General features: G+C 47.2%; 2 protein-coding genes across 2 annotated transcripts in view; one reads left to right on the plus strand and one right to left on the minus strand.

Moving 5' to 3' along the window:
• Nucleotides 1-1,505: 1,505 nt before the first annotated feature.
• Nucleotides 1,506-9,005, minus strand: LOC116733930 (5-hydroxytryptamine receptor 1B-like). The gene has a single exon (XM_032584961.1). It carries the CDS (start codon nt 8,596-8,598, stop codon nt 7,480-7,482), a length of 1,119 nt encoding a protein of 372 aa, XP_032440852.1. The 5' UTR covers nt 8,599-9,005; the 3' UTR covers nt 1,506-7,479.
• Nucleotides 9,006-11,360: 2,355 nt separating this feature from the next.
• The window catches only part of mei4 (meiosis-specific, MEI4 homolog (S. cerevisiae)), a 29,103-nt gene continuing 25,066 nt past the window's right edge, over nt 11,361-15,397 (plus strand). The window contains exons 1-2 of the mRNA XM_032584965.1: nt 11,361-12,879; nt 14,406-14,920. Of these exons, the coding sequence (XP_032440856.1) occupies nt 12,684-12,879; nt 14,406-14,920 (711 nt within the window). The 5' untranslated portion in view covers nt 11,361-12,683. The remainder of the gene's footprint in view (nt 12,880-14,405; nt 14,921-15,397) is intronic.

Raw genomic sequence — 15,397 nt, forward strand, 5'->3', positions numbered from 1 at the left:
GCTTCTCTCCCAGCCATCACTCCTGAACCCTGCATTTTTACAGAGAGCAATTTCCTCCGCGGTTTGAGCAGCAGATATCTGCAGTGATTCAGCAGCAGCTTCAAGCTCTCAGCTCAGGATAAAGAGCTACTACGGTGGAGCTGCGCCGCCTCTTATCAGCCTCCTGCTGCGTGATCGCAGCGCCTCGGCCGCTGGACTGTAAATGTCAAGATATTGAGGAAGCTCTGGGAAGACGCCTGGAAAGGAAACTTTATCTAGAATGGAGTTATTTGATGTCCTGAACCGGCGTCCATGTTGAGCTGAGGACAGATAAAGACACCAAACATGGACGCCAGTGAAACACGCAGAGTTCTCATTAGCTCATATTCTCATTAGCTGTATTATCATACAAGAGACCTGGGATGACAGGAAGCAGAGACAGGAAGCAGGAAGCAGAGACAGGAAGCAGGAAACAGAGACAGGAAGCAGGAAACAGAGGCAGAAAACAGGAAGCAGAGACAAGAAGCAGAGACAGGAAGCAGGAAACAGAGGCAGAAAACAGGAAGCAGAAAACAGGAAGCAGAGACAAGAAGCAGAGACAGGAAGCAGGAGCCTGAAGCTCCTCCAGGGAATCGTCTGACATATTAAGATTCTCAGTTTCAGGATTCAAATCATCTCATTAAATTAAATGATGTATTTTCACTTCTGGAAACCTAATAATTGTGTTGTCATGGTAACGAAAGACAGGTGGTAATTCAGCCGTCAGTCAGAGCGAGGCTGAATCTGAGTGAGCTAGAAAGCTACAAATAATCTGGCCCGGTTCTGGTCTCCACTCGGCCCGGTTTCATCACTTCTCGTTGAAACTTGAGAGGGAAACTGATTTCCTGTTGAGTCTTTCTCTGAACTGCAGCTGCCACTCCTGGGAGGAGGAGGAGGAGGAGGAGGAGGAGGTCGCTGTGAACTGCAGCTTCTGGAGAGTCAGAAATGATCCTTCCTCCTCCTCCTCCTCCTCCTCCAGGCTGAGCAGCATCATAAACGATGGTCTTCTGAATCATGTCCAGCTGGTTCAGGCTGACGGCTCGCTGGCCTCTGATAAACGTCACAGGAATTACAAAAAGCTCTTCAGACCAAGTTTAGAAATCAGGGAACATTTCTCCAGTCCAAGTGATCAGAATCTGAACCAGGGAGTTTCCTGATCTCTCTTTCCTCCAGCAGAGATTTCTGCAGTCGTAGTTCAGGAATTAGACTGCAGAGTCTTCAGCAGCTTCTGCAGGACTTTGATTGACATGAATGAAAGCCCCGCCTACTTTATGATGACCACTCCCACTGCATGGTAACCCCGCCCACTTTTGAGGCAATTGCACTCTTCTCAATGCCATTACTGGTTCCTGTCCCTCTTCCTCATCTTCCTCTTCCTCCTCAGCTGACTCTCCTTGTCTGCTATCAAACACCAACAATAATAACCTTGATAAAATTTCACAAACAATTCATGAAAATCAACTTGAGGAAATTGCTAAACACAGGAATTGAATTATTGACTTTATTTGTATTTGTGTTGCTCTGATATAAAAAGCTGCATATTAACGACCAATCAGAAACCTCTATATGACGTTTGGTTTGAACCTGAATGTTTCTGTTTGCTCCGGAGAAACGGGAGGATTTTTCTGGTCAGTATTGATCGACATTAATTGATCCAGCAGATGAATTATTGATCTGTCCTGAACACAAACATTTCCCAGTTGGATGATGGAGTCATGTGACAGAGCTGCTGGGGGCGGGGCATCAGACCGACCTGGGTAGTGGGGAGTGATGCTGTGGGCTGTGCTCTCTGATCTGAGCTCATTCGCTGGCTGAACGTTTCCAACATGGCCGACAGTTTTCATCCTCACTTCCTCTGATGACGGGTCAACATTTGGTTGCCTCGGGTCGGTCGCAGCAACATCAAATATCCTTGATTTATTGACACCAAGCTGGTTCTGCTTGGCCAGAACTGTCCAGAACCAGGAACCCGCCGCTTGTTGTCCCAGCAGGATTTCTGCTGTTGGACTGAAGCTGATGGATGCTGAGAGCCACGTTCAGGTCAGAACCACCAGAAGGAGAGCAGCTGATCTAAACTCCATGCAGCAGCCATCAGCCTGGACATCAGATGGAGCTCAGCATGATACTGCCACCACCAGTACAGCTGGTGGAGCGTTCTGAGCCTCTAGTTGGTTTTCTGTTGTTTTATGGTCTTGACTTTTGATGCATCTTTCCATCTGCAGCTCCGTCGCTGTCCTGGACTGCAAGACAACAACGGATGAAGGTGGGACGATTTCTGTTCTGTCCTCCTCAATATTTTTACACAGTAAATAGAAATGTCTGTAATAACTCAGATTTACTGTTGACTTTAATAAACTGCACATTAATTTAAGGACCTAAATTCCCTGTTTTGTGTTTTCATTGTTTCTCTGATGCATGTTAATAATCTGTGATGCAATCTGGGCTGTTTTCCTGCTAACTGACCCGTTTCTGTCCAACATTCAACAGAAGTGGTGAAAACTGCAGTAATCAGATCAGACACGTTCAGAGAGAAAAGTCTGAAATGTTAGAGATTTTTATTGATTCCTGTTCATCTGCAGCTGGTTTGTGATCCACCGGAGCAGCAGAGGATCCTCACTGAGCCGATCCAAGCTTCTCATTCCGGAGCTGCAGCAGACGGCTGCAAGCTAAAATGGCTCCTTTCATTCAGAGGCGGCCATGTTTGATGCATGAAGGGGAAATAAGGTGACTGCTCTCAGATTAACATCATTTTCACAATCAAATACAATAAAAATTCTCCTAAAAAGGAGCAAATTGTGAAAATGTCATAAAGATAAATATGACTGAACAGAAAAACCATGAAATGTGGTTTAAACAGCAGATCTGTAGTTAATGATGTGATCTGTGGGGAACAGAAACCTGCAGGATTATGTTCCTATAAATGAATCAAGCCTTTGTAATTATTTACATTTTCACACATTTATTTATGAATCCTATTCCCATTAATAGCTGCAGATCTTTTGAACATCTAAGCTTTTCTTTTCCTCATCCTGCTTATAAAGCATGAAAACCATTTTTGTTTATAAGGAAACATTGGAAAAATAGTCAACTGCTGCATAAAAAGACTTTTCCAGTTTTTCACCATTAATGGATGAGAATAATAATTCTAGGGTTATGACTTCATAAATTACAGACTTTTATCTGATCTTCCCTCCTCAAATCTTGTGAAAATACTAAATAGAGTCAATCAAGTGTGAGCATTTAAATGGTAACGAGATGTTAGAAAACTTTCAGTCAATCAGCTCTGCTGAAAGCCACTAATGATATTCTCCGGTCCTCAGATAACGGACTTGTGCCTGTTCTGGTTCTGTTTGGTCTCGGTTCTGGTTCTGATCCAGTTTACCACAACATTCTGTTAGAACTACTAGAACACGTCTGAGAGGAACAAACGACACCAGAACTGGGATCTGATTGAAACCAATCAGATCCCAGTTTGTTCCTGTGAATAATTAATGTTCCTCACACTCCAGGGTCACTAGAGGAGTACCACAGGGCTCAGTGCTTGGGCTAATTCTCTTTAATTTATATATATATATATATATTTATATATATATATATATATATATATATATATATATATATATATATGCTTCCAATAGGAAAGCTAATCAGACAGAATGGGATAAATGTTCACCGTTATGCTGATAATATGCAGTTTTATCTAAACTTGATGAATCCAACCCACTGGTTCGATCACAGATTAAAAGCTGGATGGTTTAAACTTTCTTCTTTTAAATTCTGAAAAGACAGAAGTTGTTTTTGGATCAGAACTTCTGAAAGAGAACCTGCTGAGTCATCACCGCATCTGGATGCCATTAAATTATCCTTCAATAATAAAGAACCTCTGCGATATTTTTCATCAGGTTATGTCATTTAAATCCCAGTAAGAAGATTTTAGCATCTCCTTCTTTCATCTCTGGAATATTGCCACAATCATAAACATCCTGTCCAGGAGAGAAACTGATCCTGCATTTGTTCCTTCAGGCTTCACTGCTGCAGCTCTTCACCATCAGGAAAAATCCAGAAAACAAAACCCTTCGTCCGAAACGCTGCTGCGAGATTCTGACGACGATTAGAAACAGAGATCATAGTTTAGCTTCGCTTCATTGGCTCCCTGTGAAATCCAGATTATAATTCCAGATTCTCAGATATAATCATCCATCAGAGGCCTGATGGGTCCAGACGTCCACCACAGAGGACAATGCGTGGCTTTAAGCTGTGAAAGAAGCTCACACTGATGGGTCCCATCGGATCTATGAGCAGCAAGCAGAGGAATCGCAGCCGGTAACAACCAGCAGAAACACCGTGATGCTCTGACACCAGGTTGGTTCTGAACCAGCTGAAGGAAATAAAGACAGCTGAACGTTGATCGAGTGAGATCCTTCTGGATCCACCAAACTGAAACTGGATTCTGCAAATCCAGACAAACTCATCTAGAGCTGCATCCTCAGTCAAAAACCTCCAGTCCCTTCCCTTCTGGGATCAAGGGTCAGGAGATGGCCTTGAACCTGAGTGCTGGTGCTCTGGGATGGCCAGGACCTTTGGGACCCATCGGAGGCCCTCACTGAGGAACCAGAACTGGTCCATGAATAAATCCAACATTATTTTCATGTATTTCCTGACTTTAACTGGAATATGTTTGCTTTCAAATGTTCTGCCAGAAAATCAGTCGGCCCACTCAGGTTTAGTCATGGCAGCTCAATGGGACTCATCGTATTCTACTGGCAGACAGAACCAGCCCAGTATCACCTTCTCACCTCCAGACCCATCCAATCAAATCTCCAAGGGTTTTCTGTTCCTGAACCAAAATGCCTGCAGTCACGACAAAGTGATGTTTCAGGTCCAAAACACTCAAAGCAAAGACGCGTTCTGCCCAGACTCTCAATGTCTCATTATCAGAATCTGTTAATTCAATGATTCAGAGACTCCAGATAATCCAGCGGTCTGCTGGGTTCTGCTACTGGCCGGTAGCTGGGGGGTTCTGTGGAGTACGGTTCAGCTTTTCAGTCGTCTGTGTTTTACCTGCACTATTTATATTATAGCTCCCATTAAAGGGAAGATCAGTGAAGAACCTTTACTGCAGAAACCAACAAAACCATTGACAATCCTGGAGCTTCATTTGCCAGATGAAGCTTCTGGATCTGGATCTGGTTCACAAACCGTCCTGACTGAAGCTGCAACAGATTTACAACATCTAAAATCAGACAAATTACAGGATCAATCATCCAATCATCAGCTGCCTCTGCTCTCCACCCTGCGTCCTGATAGGCTGAGCCACAAGCTGCCACAACCAGTCCCGTCGCATCGACAGGTTCTCTGAAACTGGTCCAGTTTCACTTCCTGGTTTTTGTCTTTTTATGATGCAAAGAACTTTGAGCCGTCTTGTTGCTGAAATGTTCAATACTAATAAACGCTGGCTGGCTCAGGACAACATCTGGAGAACCGAACGCCTGGAGAACCAAACATGAGCAAAATCAATCTGTCCGTCCGTCCGTCCAGTCTTCTCTTCCTCTCAGGTTAGATAATAATTTATAAATTTTACAGTTTGTGCTTTTTAATCTGCTGGATGAAATAACATCATTTAATCTAAAATCTTATTTTGGATTCTTTGGGAACTTGGACTTTGTCCTTAATTTCTCTAAGTCTGGATCTCTGCTGCAGCTCTGGACATTTGCTCCATCAGATTTGGATCCTTTTTCACTTTCTGATGTTTTTCTGCCTTCAAAGTTTCTTTTGAGGCTCATCAGACGCAGCCTGACATTTAGCGCCACGGTTTGTTGGCAGCAGAGAAACGGATGATTTGATCAGAAAACTGACATTTTCCAGCATTTAAAAAACATTTTTTTTCTCCACAAGTTTTAAACGTTGAGTCTGAATGTCAGGAGGAGAGACAGGAAGACCGGGCTCACCAGGATCAGGATCTGGATCAGGATCAGAATCTGGATCTGGATTAGGATCAGGATCAGGATCAGAATCTGGATTAGGATCAGGATCTGGATCAGGATTGTGATCGGGATCAGGATCTGGATCAGAATCTGGATCAGAATCTGGATTGGGGTCAGGGTCAGAATCTGGATCAGGATCAGAATCTGGATTGGGGTCAGGATCTGGATTGCGATCTGGATCAGAATCTGGATTGGGATCATAATCGGGATCTGAATTTGGATCATGGGACAGCATGAGGAACCAAGAGGAGCCTGCCACATGAACCCTCTTTATTCGACTAGATCTGGTTCTGAGTGAGCCGGGCCGGTACCAACAGTTCCTCTGATTGAGTCAGAAAAATTAAACACAAATGGACGCTCAGTCCGAGAGCCCGCTTTGAGTCAGAGGGCCCAGTCCGAGTTCAGGGGCCCAGTCCGGGGTGCCCTCCAAGTCATTCTGGTTCCTTCTGCTGCAGCATCAGGACGGATGGGTCCCAGCCCGCCCCACGTTGTTCAGAACAATCTGAGCCTGAAGGGAAACCAGTGAAACCAGTGTGCGGGATTCAGGTCCCGGCCAACCATGTGGGCCCCATATGGGATCGGTTTGGGCCTGGACGGTTTTGAATGTGCCTGGCCTAAACATGGGACCCACTGAAGCTGCTTTATCAGAACTCAGTTCAATAACATGAAGGTCATTGTTGCCTCTTGTTAAACTCATTATGGAGCCTTTAACCTTTAACCTTTAACCCCTGCACAGGACAAACCCAGGGCATGGGGTCCAGCTATGGCAACCTTCTGAACTGAACTGTGGGACCTGAGTGGGTCCAATCGTTGTCACCATGTTGGTTGGACCCGATCTCCTTCTGAAGCAAACATGAAGATTATCATGAACTCTAAATTGTTTTTGCTGAATTTGAACGTCAACAAACGGACAAAGCGATTCTCGCTTCAGTTCAGTTCAAATTTAGAAACAGAAACAAATTCAAAACCTTTTGATTGATTAAACTTCTGCTTTAGATCTGATGGCCTCCAGCTCATTTCCTCCTGCTTGGGCCCACAGATCTCTGTAGGCTGACGTGCGTCGTTCTGCATGTCGTCCTCCACAACATGCAGCAACGTGTTGGGCAACTTGAAGATGGGGCCCAGAGGGGTCCAGTGTGTACTTGCTGGTAGGAACCACTCAGTCTGTTTGATTATGAAGCCTTGGAGACTTCCATAACTCTTAGCTTGCAGGTAATCCTAGTTTTGGATGATGGGTCCCACCTGTGAATGTCAGATGGGTTCCAGCAGCACCGATCGCTGAAGACTGAAAATCCTCATGCTTGTCCTGCAGCCCTCCAGCCTGTGACCTGTGGCCCCCATGGGACCCAGACATGGGACCCAGATGGGACTGGCTGGGCCCCCTTACCCACCATGGACGGTTACATACCCTGCAGACAATCCCAGTATGGGTCCCACATGTGGGCTGATTTTGGGCTCCATTTGGAGGAAGCGGTCCTCACGCCCTGCAGCACCTGAAACGCAGCATGAGTTTGTGGAAGGCCTGCTGGAAATCCTCGTTGGACATGGTGTAGATGATGGGGTTGATGAGGGAGTTGAGGTACCCGAGCCAGGTGAAGATGTCGAACAGCCCTGGGTGGAAGCAGGACTGGCAGAGAGGCACTAGGAGGGTGTAGATGAAGAAGGGCAGCCAGCAGACGATGTAGGCTCCCAGGATGATGCCCAGGGTCTTGGTGGCCTTCCGCTCCCTGGCCGCAGAGATGCGCTTCTTCTCCAGCAGCGCGTCCGACACAGTGACTTTGACTTGGCTCACACTGGGGGAGGACGAGGTAGTGTCGCAGCAGGAGGAGGCGTCGTTCGTCCCGTAGTTCAGGGAGGTGGTGGACGCCACGGAGCCGGGGGAGCTGCTGATCAGGTGCGCAGAGGTCAGCCTCTTCCCCTGCTTGTACTGCGCCTGCTTCAGGATGCGCTTCCGCGCCTCCACGTAGATCCGGCCATACAGGCATATGAGCAGCAGCGTGGGGATGTAGAAGGCGCCGAAGGTGGAGTAGATGGTGTAGAAGATGTGGTCCGTGTTCACGTTGCAGCTCGTCACCTCCTCCGCCTTCACCTGGCGCCAGAAGAATGGCGGTAGGGAGATGGAGATGGCGATGACCCAGGCGGTGGCGATCATGCCGGCGGCGCGTCCCGCCGTGCGCTTCTTGGAGTACTCCACCGCGTCCGTGATGGCCCAGTACCGGTCCAGCGCAATGACGCACAGGTGGAGGATGGAGGCGGTGCAGCAGGTGATGTCCGAGGACAGCCAGATGTCGCACATCACCTGGCCCAGCGGCCAGGTCTGCAGCACCGTGTACAGCGCGCTGATGGGCATCACCAGGACGGACACCAGCAGGTCCGTGAGCGCCAGGGACGCGATGAGGAAGTTGGCCGGGGTGTGCAGTTTCCGGGACTGGTAGATGGTGGCGATGACGAAGGCGTTGGAGAGCGTGGTGGCGCAGGTGATGAGCCCCAGAGTCACGGCCAGAGCCGCCTGGGGGCCCAGGCTGGAGGAGCCGCTGGTGTCGGAGTCATTGGTGGAGAAGTTCAGCAGACCTCCGTAGCTGGCGGGCGGCTCCATCCCTCCACCTTCTTCCTCCGTCACCTGCCCCGCTCATCGAGCTCCGACTGGCCGCTTGGGAAGCTCTCAAACCCGCATCCAGAGGAGAAGACGCCGCATGTCCCGCAGCCTCAGTCAGACCCGCTCCTGCCTCCTCCTCCTCATCCTCACCCGCGGCGGCGCCTGGTCGCCGGAAGCATCTCGACAGCTGCAGAGAAGCGCGGCATCCGGCAACCCGCAGCCTGAAACTCGGAACCCGGCCTGGAGACCCAGAGAAGCTCCGCGGCGCTCCGAGCGCCTCCTGCGAACTCCGGAGCCGCGCGGAGACTCCGGCTTTTATAGCGCAGCTTCCTCTCTCTCCTCTTCCTCAGCAGCGACGCGCCGCTCAGCCTCCAATTCACTTCATTTCGCTCCTTCAGCTGGAAGAAAAGGAGCTGGAGGCGACCAGAGGCATTTAGACTGAAGGCGGGAGAGAATCATTCATCAGATTTAGACAAGTTAGCTCTGAAAGATTATTATTATTATTATTATTATTATTATTATTATTATTATTATTATTATTATTATTATTAATAATGTGTTGGTCAGAAGATAGAACGGGGGCATATTTATGCAAAAAGAAAATAACTCATGGTTCTCAACAAAAATCTGAAAAGTGTGGAGTGCATGTCTCAGTCAGGTTGATGGAGACCATCTGAGAATTTCAGGTTTTGACCAGTTGAATTCAGGTCTGGACTTTGACTAGGCCATTTTAAGCCACGAACTCGCTCTGATCTAAACCATCCCATAATGTCCCTGGTGGTCGTCCTGCTGGAAGCTGAACTTTGACCCCAGTCTCAGGTTAGCTGCAGGTTTGTCCTGATTTGGCTCCCTTCACCTTCCCACAGCATGATGCTGCCACCAACATGTTTCACTGCAGGATGATCTGCAGTTTTTCATCTTTTTGTAGAACATGAAAAACATCAAGGGAGACCCACAGCAGAACCAGGTCAGAGTTCTACTTGACCTCCGGTTCCAACAAATCCCAGCAGCTGAGGACTCTCCTGGTCCGTTACGGGCCGGTTCTGGTCGACTTTAGGTCGGATTACAAGAAAGACGAGGCTGGAAAAGGAAAGCAGGCTGAGAGAGAGAAGGCGGAATAAAAATGTGAAGCGTTTCGCTGCAATAAATCAAAATGAAGCAGAACAAATGATGAAATACAAAGCAACCCAGCAGTTTGTCTTCATTCATGTTTGCAACTTCAGTGAAATATTGAAGCATGAAGAAAATGTGCAACAAGACAGCAAATAAATACGCAGCGTTGATGTGTGACAACAGCGTTTAAATCCACAACACCTGCGAGTCGTTTCCACACAGCTCTACGTCTGGGTCAATTAGCTGCCTGAGAAACAGCCGCAGCTCAGAGGAACCTCGTTAAGACGGAGGGTGGGGGGGCACTTCGTTAATCATCCCTCCATCCACTGAAGCTCCTCAGACTCTTCCAGTCTATTAGACAGCTCTGACTGACTGTCATTTTAAAGATTAGTCTGTATTTAGCTGCAGTTTTAGATAATTGCTGCACTTAGGAAACAAACAGATCCGCCACATTTGCATAGAAGCAGATCCTGAGAGTTTCTGCAGATAATGAGGCAGAGATTGTAATGATGGCAGAAACAGTCGGCCATGTTTCAACAGCTTCGCTCTCCAAACTGGAGGACACTTGAAAATGTCACTCAGCAAAGTTGGAAAAGGTTAAACCACGGCTGGTTGTAAACTCTGGTAATTTGCAGCAAATTAGAAGAACATTAGCCCAGAAAAAGGATCTTAACCTCATTTTCGGTGTAGTCAGTTAACTTCAGGTTGAGTGTCTCGTCTGAAACTGGTTTCAGTTCAAACCCAGTGAGATCCAGGCTTGGTGCCACTTTAGCTTCTGCCAGATTAATAAATATAGAAAGATTCACATGTAAACTACATTTCAGCATCAAGCCAGTTCAAAGTTCTTTACATCATAAAAGCATCACCAGTTATGAAACGAGCATTTAACATTACGTTTTGTTGAGGGTCAACATCAAATTGATCAAGCAAATACACAGAAAAAATGTTGATCAATTTTCCACTTCCTGTTACGGCAACTTTAGCTGGCTGAATTTTTAGCCTTTTCTACACAAACCTGTGTAAAAACTGTTGCAGTAATCAACTAATCGATCAAGATCATGTTTTCATTTTTTTTGATTTCTTTCACTCAAAGTTCATATCTATTTTTTGTAAAAAAAAAACAACAAACTTATATGTATATACAGTACAGACCAAAAGTTTGGACACACCTTTTGATCCAATGAGTTTCCTTTATTTTCATGACTACTGACATTGTAGATTCACACTGAAGGCATCAAAACTATGAATAACACATGTGGAAATATGCACTGAACAAAAAAGTGTAAAACAACTGAAAATACCCCTTATATTCTAGTTTCTTCAAAGTAGCAACCTTTTGCTGTGATTACTGCTTTGCACACACTCTGCATTTTCTTGATGAGTTTCAAGAGGTAGTCACCTAAAATGGTTTTCACTTCATAGGTGTGCCCTGTCAGGTTAATAAGTGGGATTTCTTGCCTTGTAAATAGTCATGAAAATAAAGAAAACCCATTGAATTAGAAAGGTGTGTCCAAACTTTTGGTCTGTACTGTATATATATATATATATATATATATTATTGAAAATAGTAAATTTGATTTGATTAAACGAAATTTATTTGTTTAGATTTATTCATATTTAATTAGTGAGTTATTGTTTTTCTAGAATATATTTTAGAAGCTGAATTGATGAAATGATTCCCCTGTTAACCTTTGACCCCTGAGTGAATGTCCTGGGGACAGATTTCAGCGGGACACCAGCTGGAGGCTGCGCTCTTTTAGCGTCTTTGTTCCGTTAAATCTTTCGATGGAGACCGAACCGAACCAGTTAAACGGTACTGATTGATGTTGGTGCTGATGAATGACGAGTTAAACAGATTTATTTGAATTTTTTATTTGGCATTTAGCCTCATTTAGCTAACAGCTGGGCTTTCTTCTTCTACGTTAATTTAGCTAACAGCGGGAGTTTCTTCTTCTACGTTAATTTAGCTAACACCGGGAGTTTCTTCTTCTGTGCTTACTTAGCTAACAGCTATTATGTCAAGTTGCAACTTAGTTTCGCGTCTAAAACAAAACCGAGTTAAATCTGATTGTTTGCAGATAACCTAGAACACTGTGTGGCAACAAAGACCGTTTAGTTTCTCTGTTAGTCATTAAAAACAGCCGTTTAGTTTCTATTACCGAGTCATTTCTAGACGCCATGTTGGGAGTGTCACAGCTGTTTTTAACCCTTCATAGCCCGAAGGGATTATTTATCATCCGAGACGGTAATAAATTAGTGTTTCCGGAAGCTTCTGGGTCAGAGGATGATGAACCCCCGAGGTTCTGTTTCAGCTCCTTGTCCTGGTTCTGATCCTCAGGTCTTCATGGTTCTGGGAATCTTTTGTTTGGGTTATTTTTGTTGGTTTTGGGTTCACCTGGTCTCTACGTCACTCATCACCTCCACAGGTTCCCTGCTTGCTTTGCTCCTGCTGGGTTTTGGTCTTTCTGGTTATCCAAGTTCCTCTTTTTCTTCATCATTAAATCTTCTCAGCCCTGATCTTCCACTTGTCAGCCTCTGGGTCCATTTCTGGCTTGGCTCATGGATTGATCATCCTGGTAGAGAGAGTTGTTTTTGTCTCTTTGTTAGCCTCCTGATTGAGGCCGACCAAGTGGGAATAAAACTGCATCCCTGTGACGAACTGCTGGGAGAAAAGAACTGATTTAAAGCTGGTTCTGGTCTGGTACGGTACCTACTCATCAGCTTTCTATGTCTGAACCACTCTTACTTCGCAATGAAGTAACCCTTCCTCTGACCATGGCGAGGGTAATGGGCGGAGGTTGAGAAAAAGCAGCAATCCAAAGAACCCCCTAAAGACGTTTAGATCATCGGCTCCAAGCGACGCGTCAGAACCAGAATAATGGCCGCCGGCATCGATTAAACTGCCTGTTCCTTCTGCCGTAGGGTCCGGCCGAGTCCCGTGGCGGCTCATCAAGGCCCAGGTGGCCGTGGCGATGGCCGTCATCAGAAGCAGACCCCCCGGCGTGAGCGGCCGACAGCACGGCGAGGCTTTGGGCCACACACTGAGGCGGCAGGACGGCACGTGGCGGGAGCAGGCCCAGGCGCTGCAGCAGGAGGTGCTGAGGCTGCGGCAGGAGCTGCTGGTCTCCAGGGCGACGGCCAACACAAACAGCAGCTGGGAGACGGCAGGTAGGTCTTTGTTCTGCACGGCGGGTGCACAGAATCAGCAGGAAGTGGGTCTAATGATCAGCGACGGGTTCTGCAACCGATCTGCTTCATTTGTCTAGTGACCAGCGGAGCTAGCAGGCTGATCAGCTTCAGCTGCTGGTCTGAAACGCCAAGGTCAGAGGTCAGTGAGGCTGCTGGTCTTGGTTTCAGTCAACAAAATGGCGGAGCTAACCCACCAAAGTCGCAAAGTCAGGCGATGATTTCATCATTAACTGGAGCAAAGATTGAATCGATTTCCTGAAGCTGATTAATCCGGACGCCATGTTGGACACAGACGCTTTTCTGTCCTCGTGTGTCGCCCCTGTCTCTGCTTCATGCAGACGAGTCTTTGTGTCAACGAAGCAGCAATGCGACTCAGGAACAGCTGGAGGAAACAGCTTTTCCTTGGAAAACCTCACATGATGGATCCATTGTGGATCCGCTGCACGTTTCTCCTCCTAACGGCTGCAGGGAGACATTTAGGGACTCTGGGCTGTAAGAGTAAAAAATACCGTTTCTTCTTCTTCTCTCAGAATAACAAGCAACAACTGTGCAGCTTTGATTTAAAGGCCACAGACGTGTTTTAGGGACTCTTTGGAGCAGAGCCTCCTGAAAATGAGAGGAATATTTCATGTCCTGTGTGGACGTGCCTGGGAGAAGCAATCTGAATTCAAATGTGTATTTGTATGAAAATGGCTGATCGAGCCTCTCCGGGCTCCTTTATATTCCCGATGCAGCGCCATAGCAACCAGCTTTTTCTTCCACAGAAAATCACAAAGAGGAAAATGTGAAAGTGTAATTTAGTCCAATTTTCCCCTCGGTGTGGGAAGTGTTTCTCAGGCGGGGTTTGATGTTTGTGATTTTGTAATTTCAATTTGTGAACGAAGCCGTAACGGAACAGAACCAGACGCTGTCAGAACCGTCCGAGGCGATTCGGAGCGTCGGAGATTTGATCCCAGGAGATTATAGGAAATGATAAACTGTCTTTATGCATTTTATGGAATAATTACAGGATTATTACACAGCCGGTGATCAGATGAACCTCCTGGTGGCTGAAGCTGCAGGTGGTTTGCAAACTCACCTGGAAAAACCTGGAAACACCTTTGGAAGAAAAGAGGAGGCAGGAAATCCCAAAAACGACTGTCGGTGAACAAACGACCCTAAAGGAGAGGTCAAAGGTCAAAGAGCTGCGGTTATTTCTCTTTGCTGAGTTCTTTGATGGTCTGATTGGTTCATTTCATGGATTATTTGTCCCTGATGGTCATGAAGACTGAAGGTGACGATGCAGCGACACCCTGAGGTCAAAGGGCAATCAGGTCCTTCAGTTGCTGAGATACTGATACCTTTTGGTTCCAGGATGCTGTTAATAAATCCTCCCATAATCAGGAACTGTAGCATCATGATGTTGGGTTATGGACAGAACTCTGCAGGTTCTGGTTCTGGTTCTGGTGGTTCCAGGAACTAATATCTGTTGATCCAGAAGTTTTCTTTCTGTTTCCATCTTTCAGACGAAGCCATCATGGAGGATCTGTCTCAGGATCTATTTGGTCCAGGAAGTCCAGCTTTCGGTGACGATCCTCCCCCAGACCGTGACTCAGAGACTCCTGACCTCCTGCTGCAGGACCTTCCTCTTCCTCCTCCTCTTTCTCCTCCTCCTCTTCCTCCTCCCTCCAGACTCCAGAGCGATCCCTGGAGCGACGCGCTGCTTCCTCACATGCGGTTCCTGCAGTCTCTGTGTTCCCTGCAGCGCCTCGACGGCAGCAGCGCGGCTCTGGCCCCAGAGGGCCACGGCGGCTCAGCGGCATCAGAAACCATCCTCCTGCTCCTGGACAGCGTGGCGGCGGCCTGCGGGGCCCCCACGCCGCCGGGGCTCCCCGACTTGCTGCCCCAGGCCTGCCGGGCGGCGTCCCGGGCCTTGGACCTCCTGTGCTCCGGGCGGCCATCCGCGGACCTGCGGAGACGCGTGGAGGAGGCGCTGAGGGAGCTGACCCGGACGCTGCTGCACAGCCGGCGACCCGGCAGGGTGAGTCCAGATGGTAATGTCCCGGTCAAAGGTCAGCACGAGCTGAAACTAGTCTGCAGCTTTGTCCAGCAGTGGGAATCTATTAGCGGCTCAGTACCGCCTGATTCTGGGATTCACCGGATCAGGACCTGCAGTCCTCCAGAACCTCTGACCGGTTAGCAGCAGGAGCAAATGTCTGACGGAAGGAACGGTTCCGGATCAGTGAACGGGATCGCACAGCCAATCTTTAGCTAGCAGACACAGGAACAGCAAACATGGTGGAATCACCTGCTGACGCTGCAGCTGCAGGTCAGGGCTTGTAAAAATGTTTCATGATATTCAAATGAATCTCGATGCTTGGTCGTCGTTTTTCTCCTCAGAGTTGAACCCAGGACACAGATGGTTCCAGGATACAATCTCTAACCCTTCCTCCACTTTCATGGCCAGAGAGCAGAAAAGATGGCCGACAGGTTTCCTTCATCAGCAGCCGGCAGGGTC

This window comes from Xiphophorus hellerii, chromosome 15 (assembly GCF_003331165.1).
Source record: "Xiphophorus hellerii strain 12219 chromosome 15, Xiphophorus_hellerii-4.1, whole genome shotgun sequence".
In the NCBI taxonomy this organism is placed as follows: Eukaryota; Metazoa; Chordata; class Actinopteri; order Cyprinodontiformes; family Poeciliidae; genus Xiphophorus; species Xiphophorus hellerii.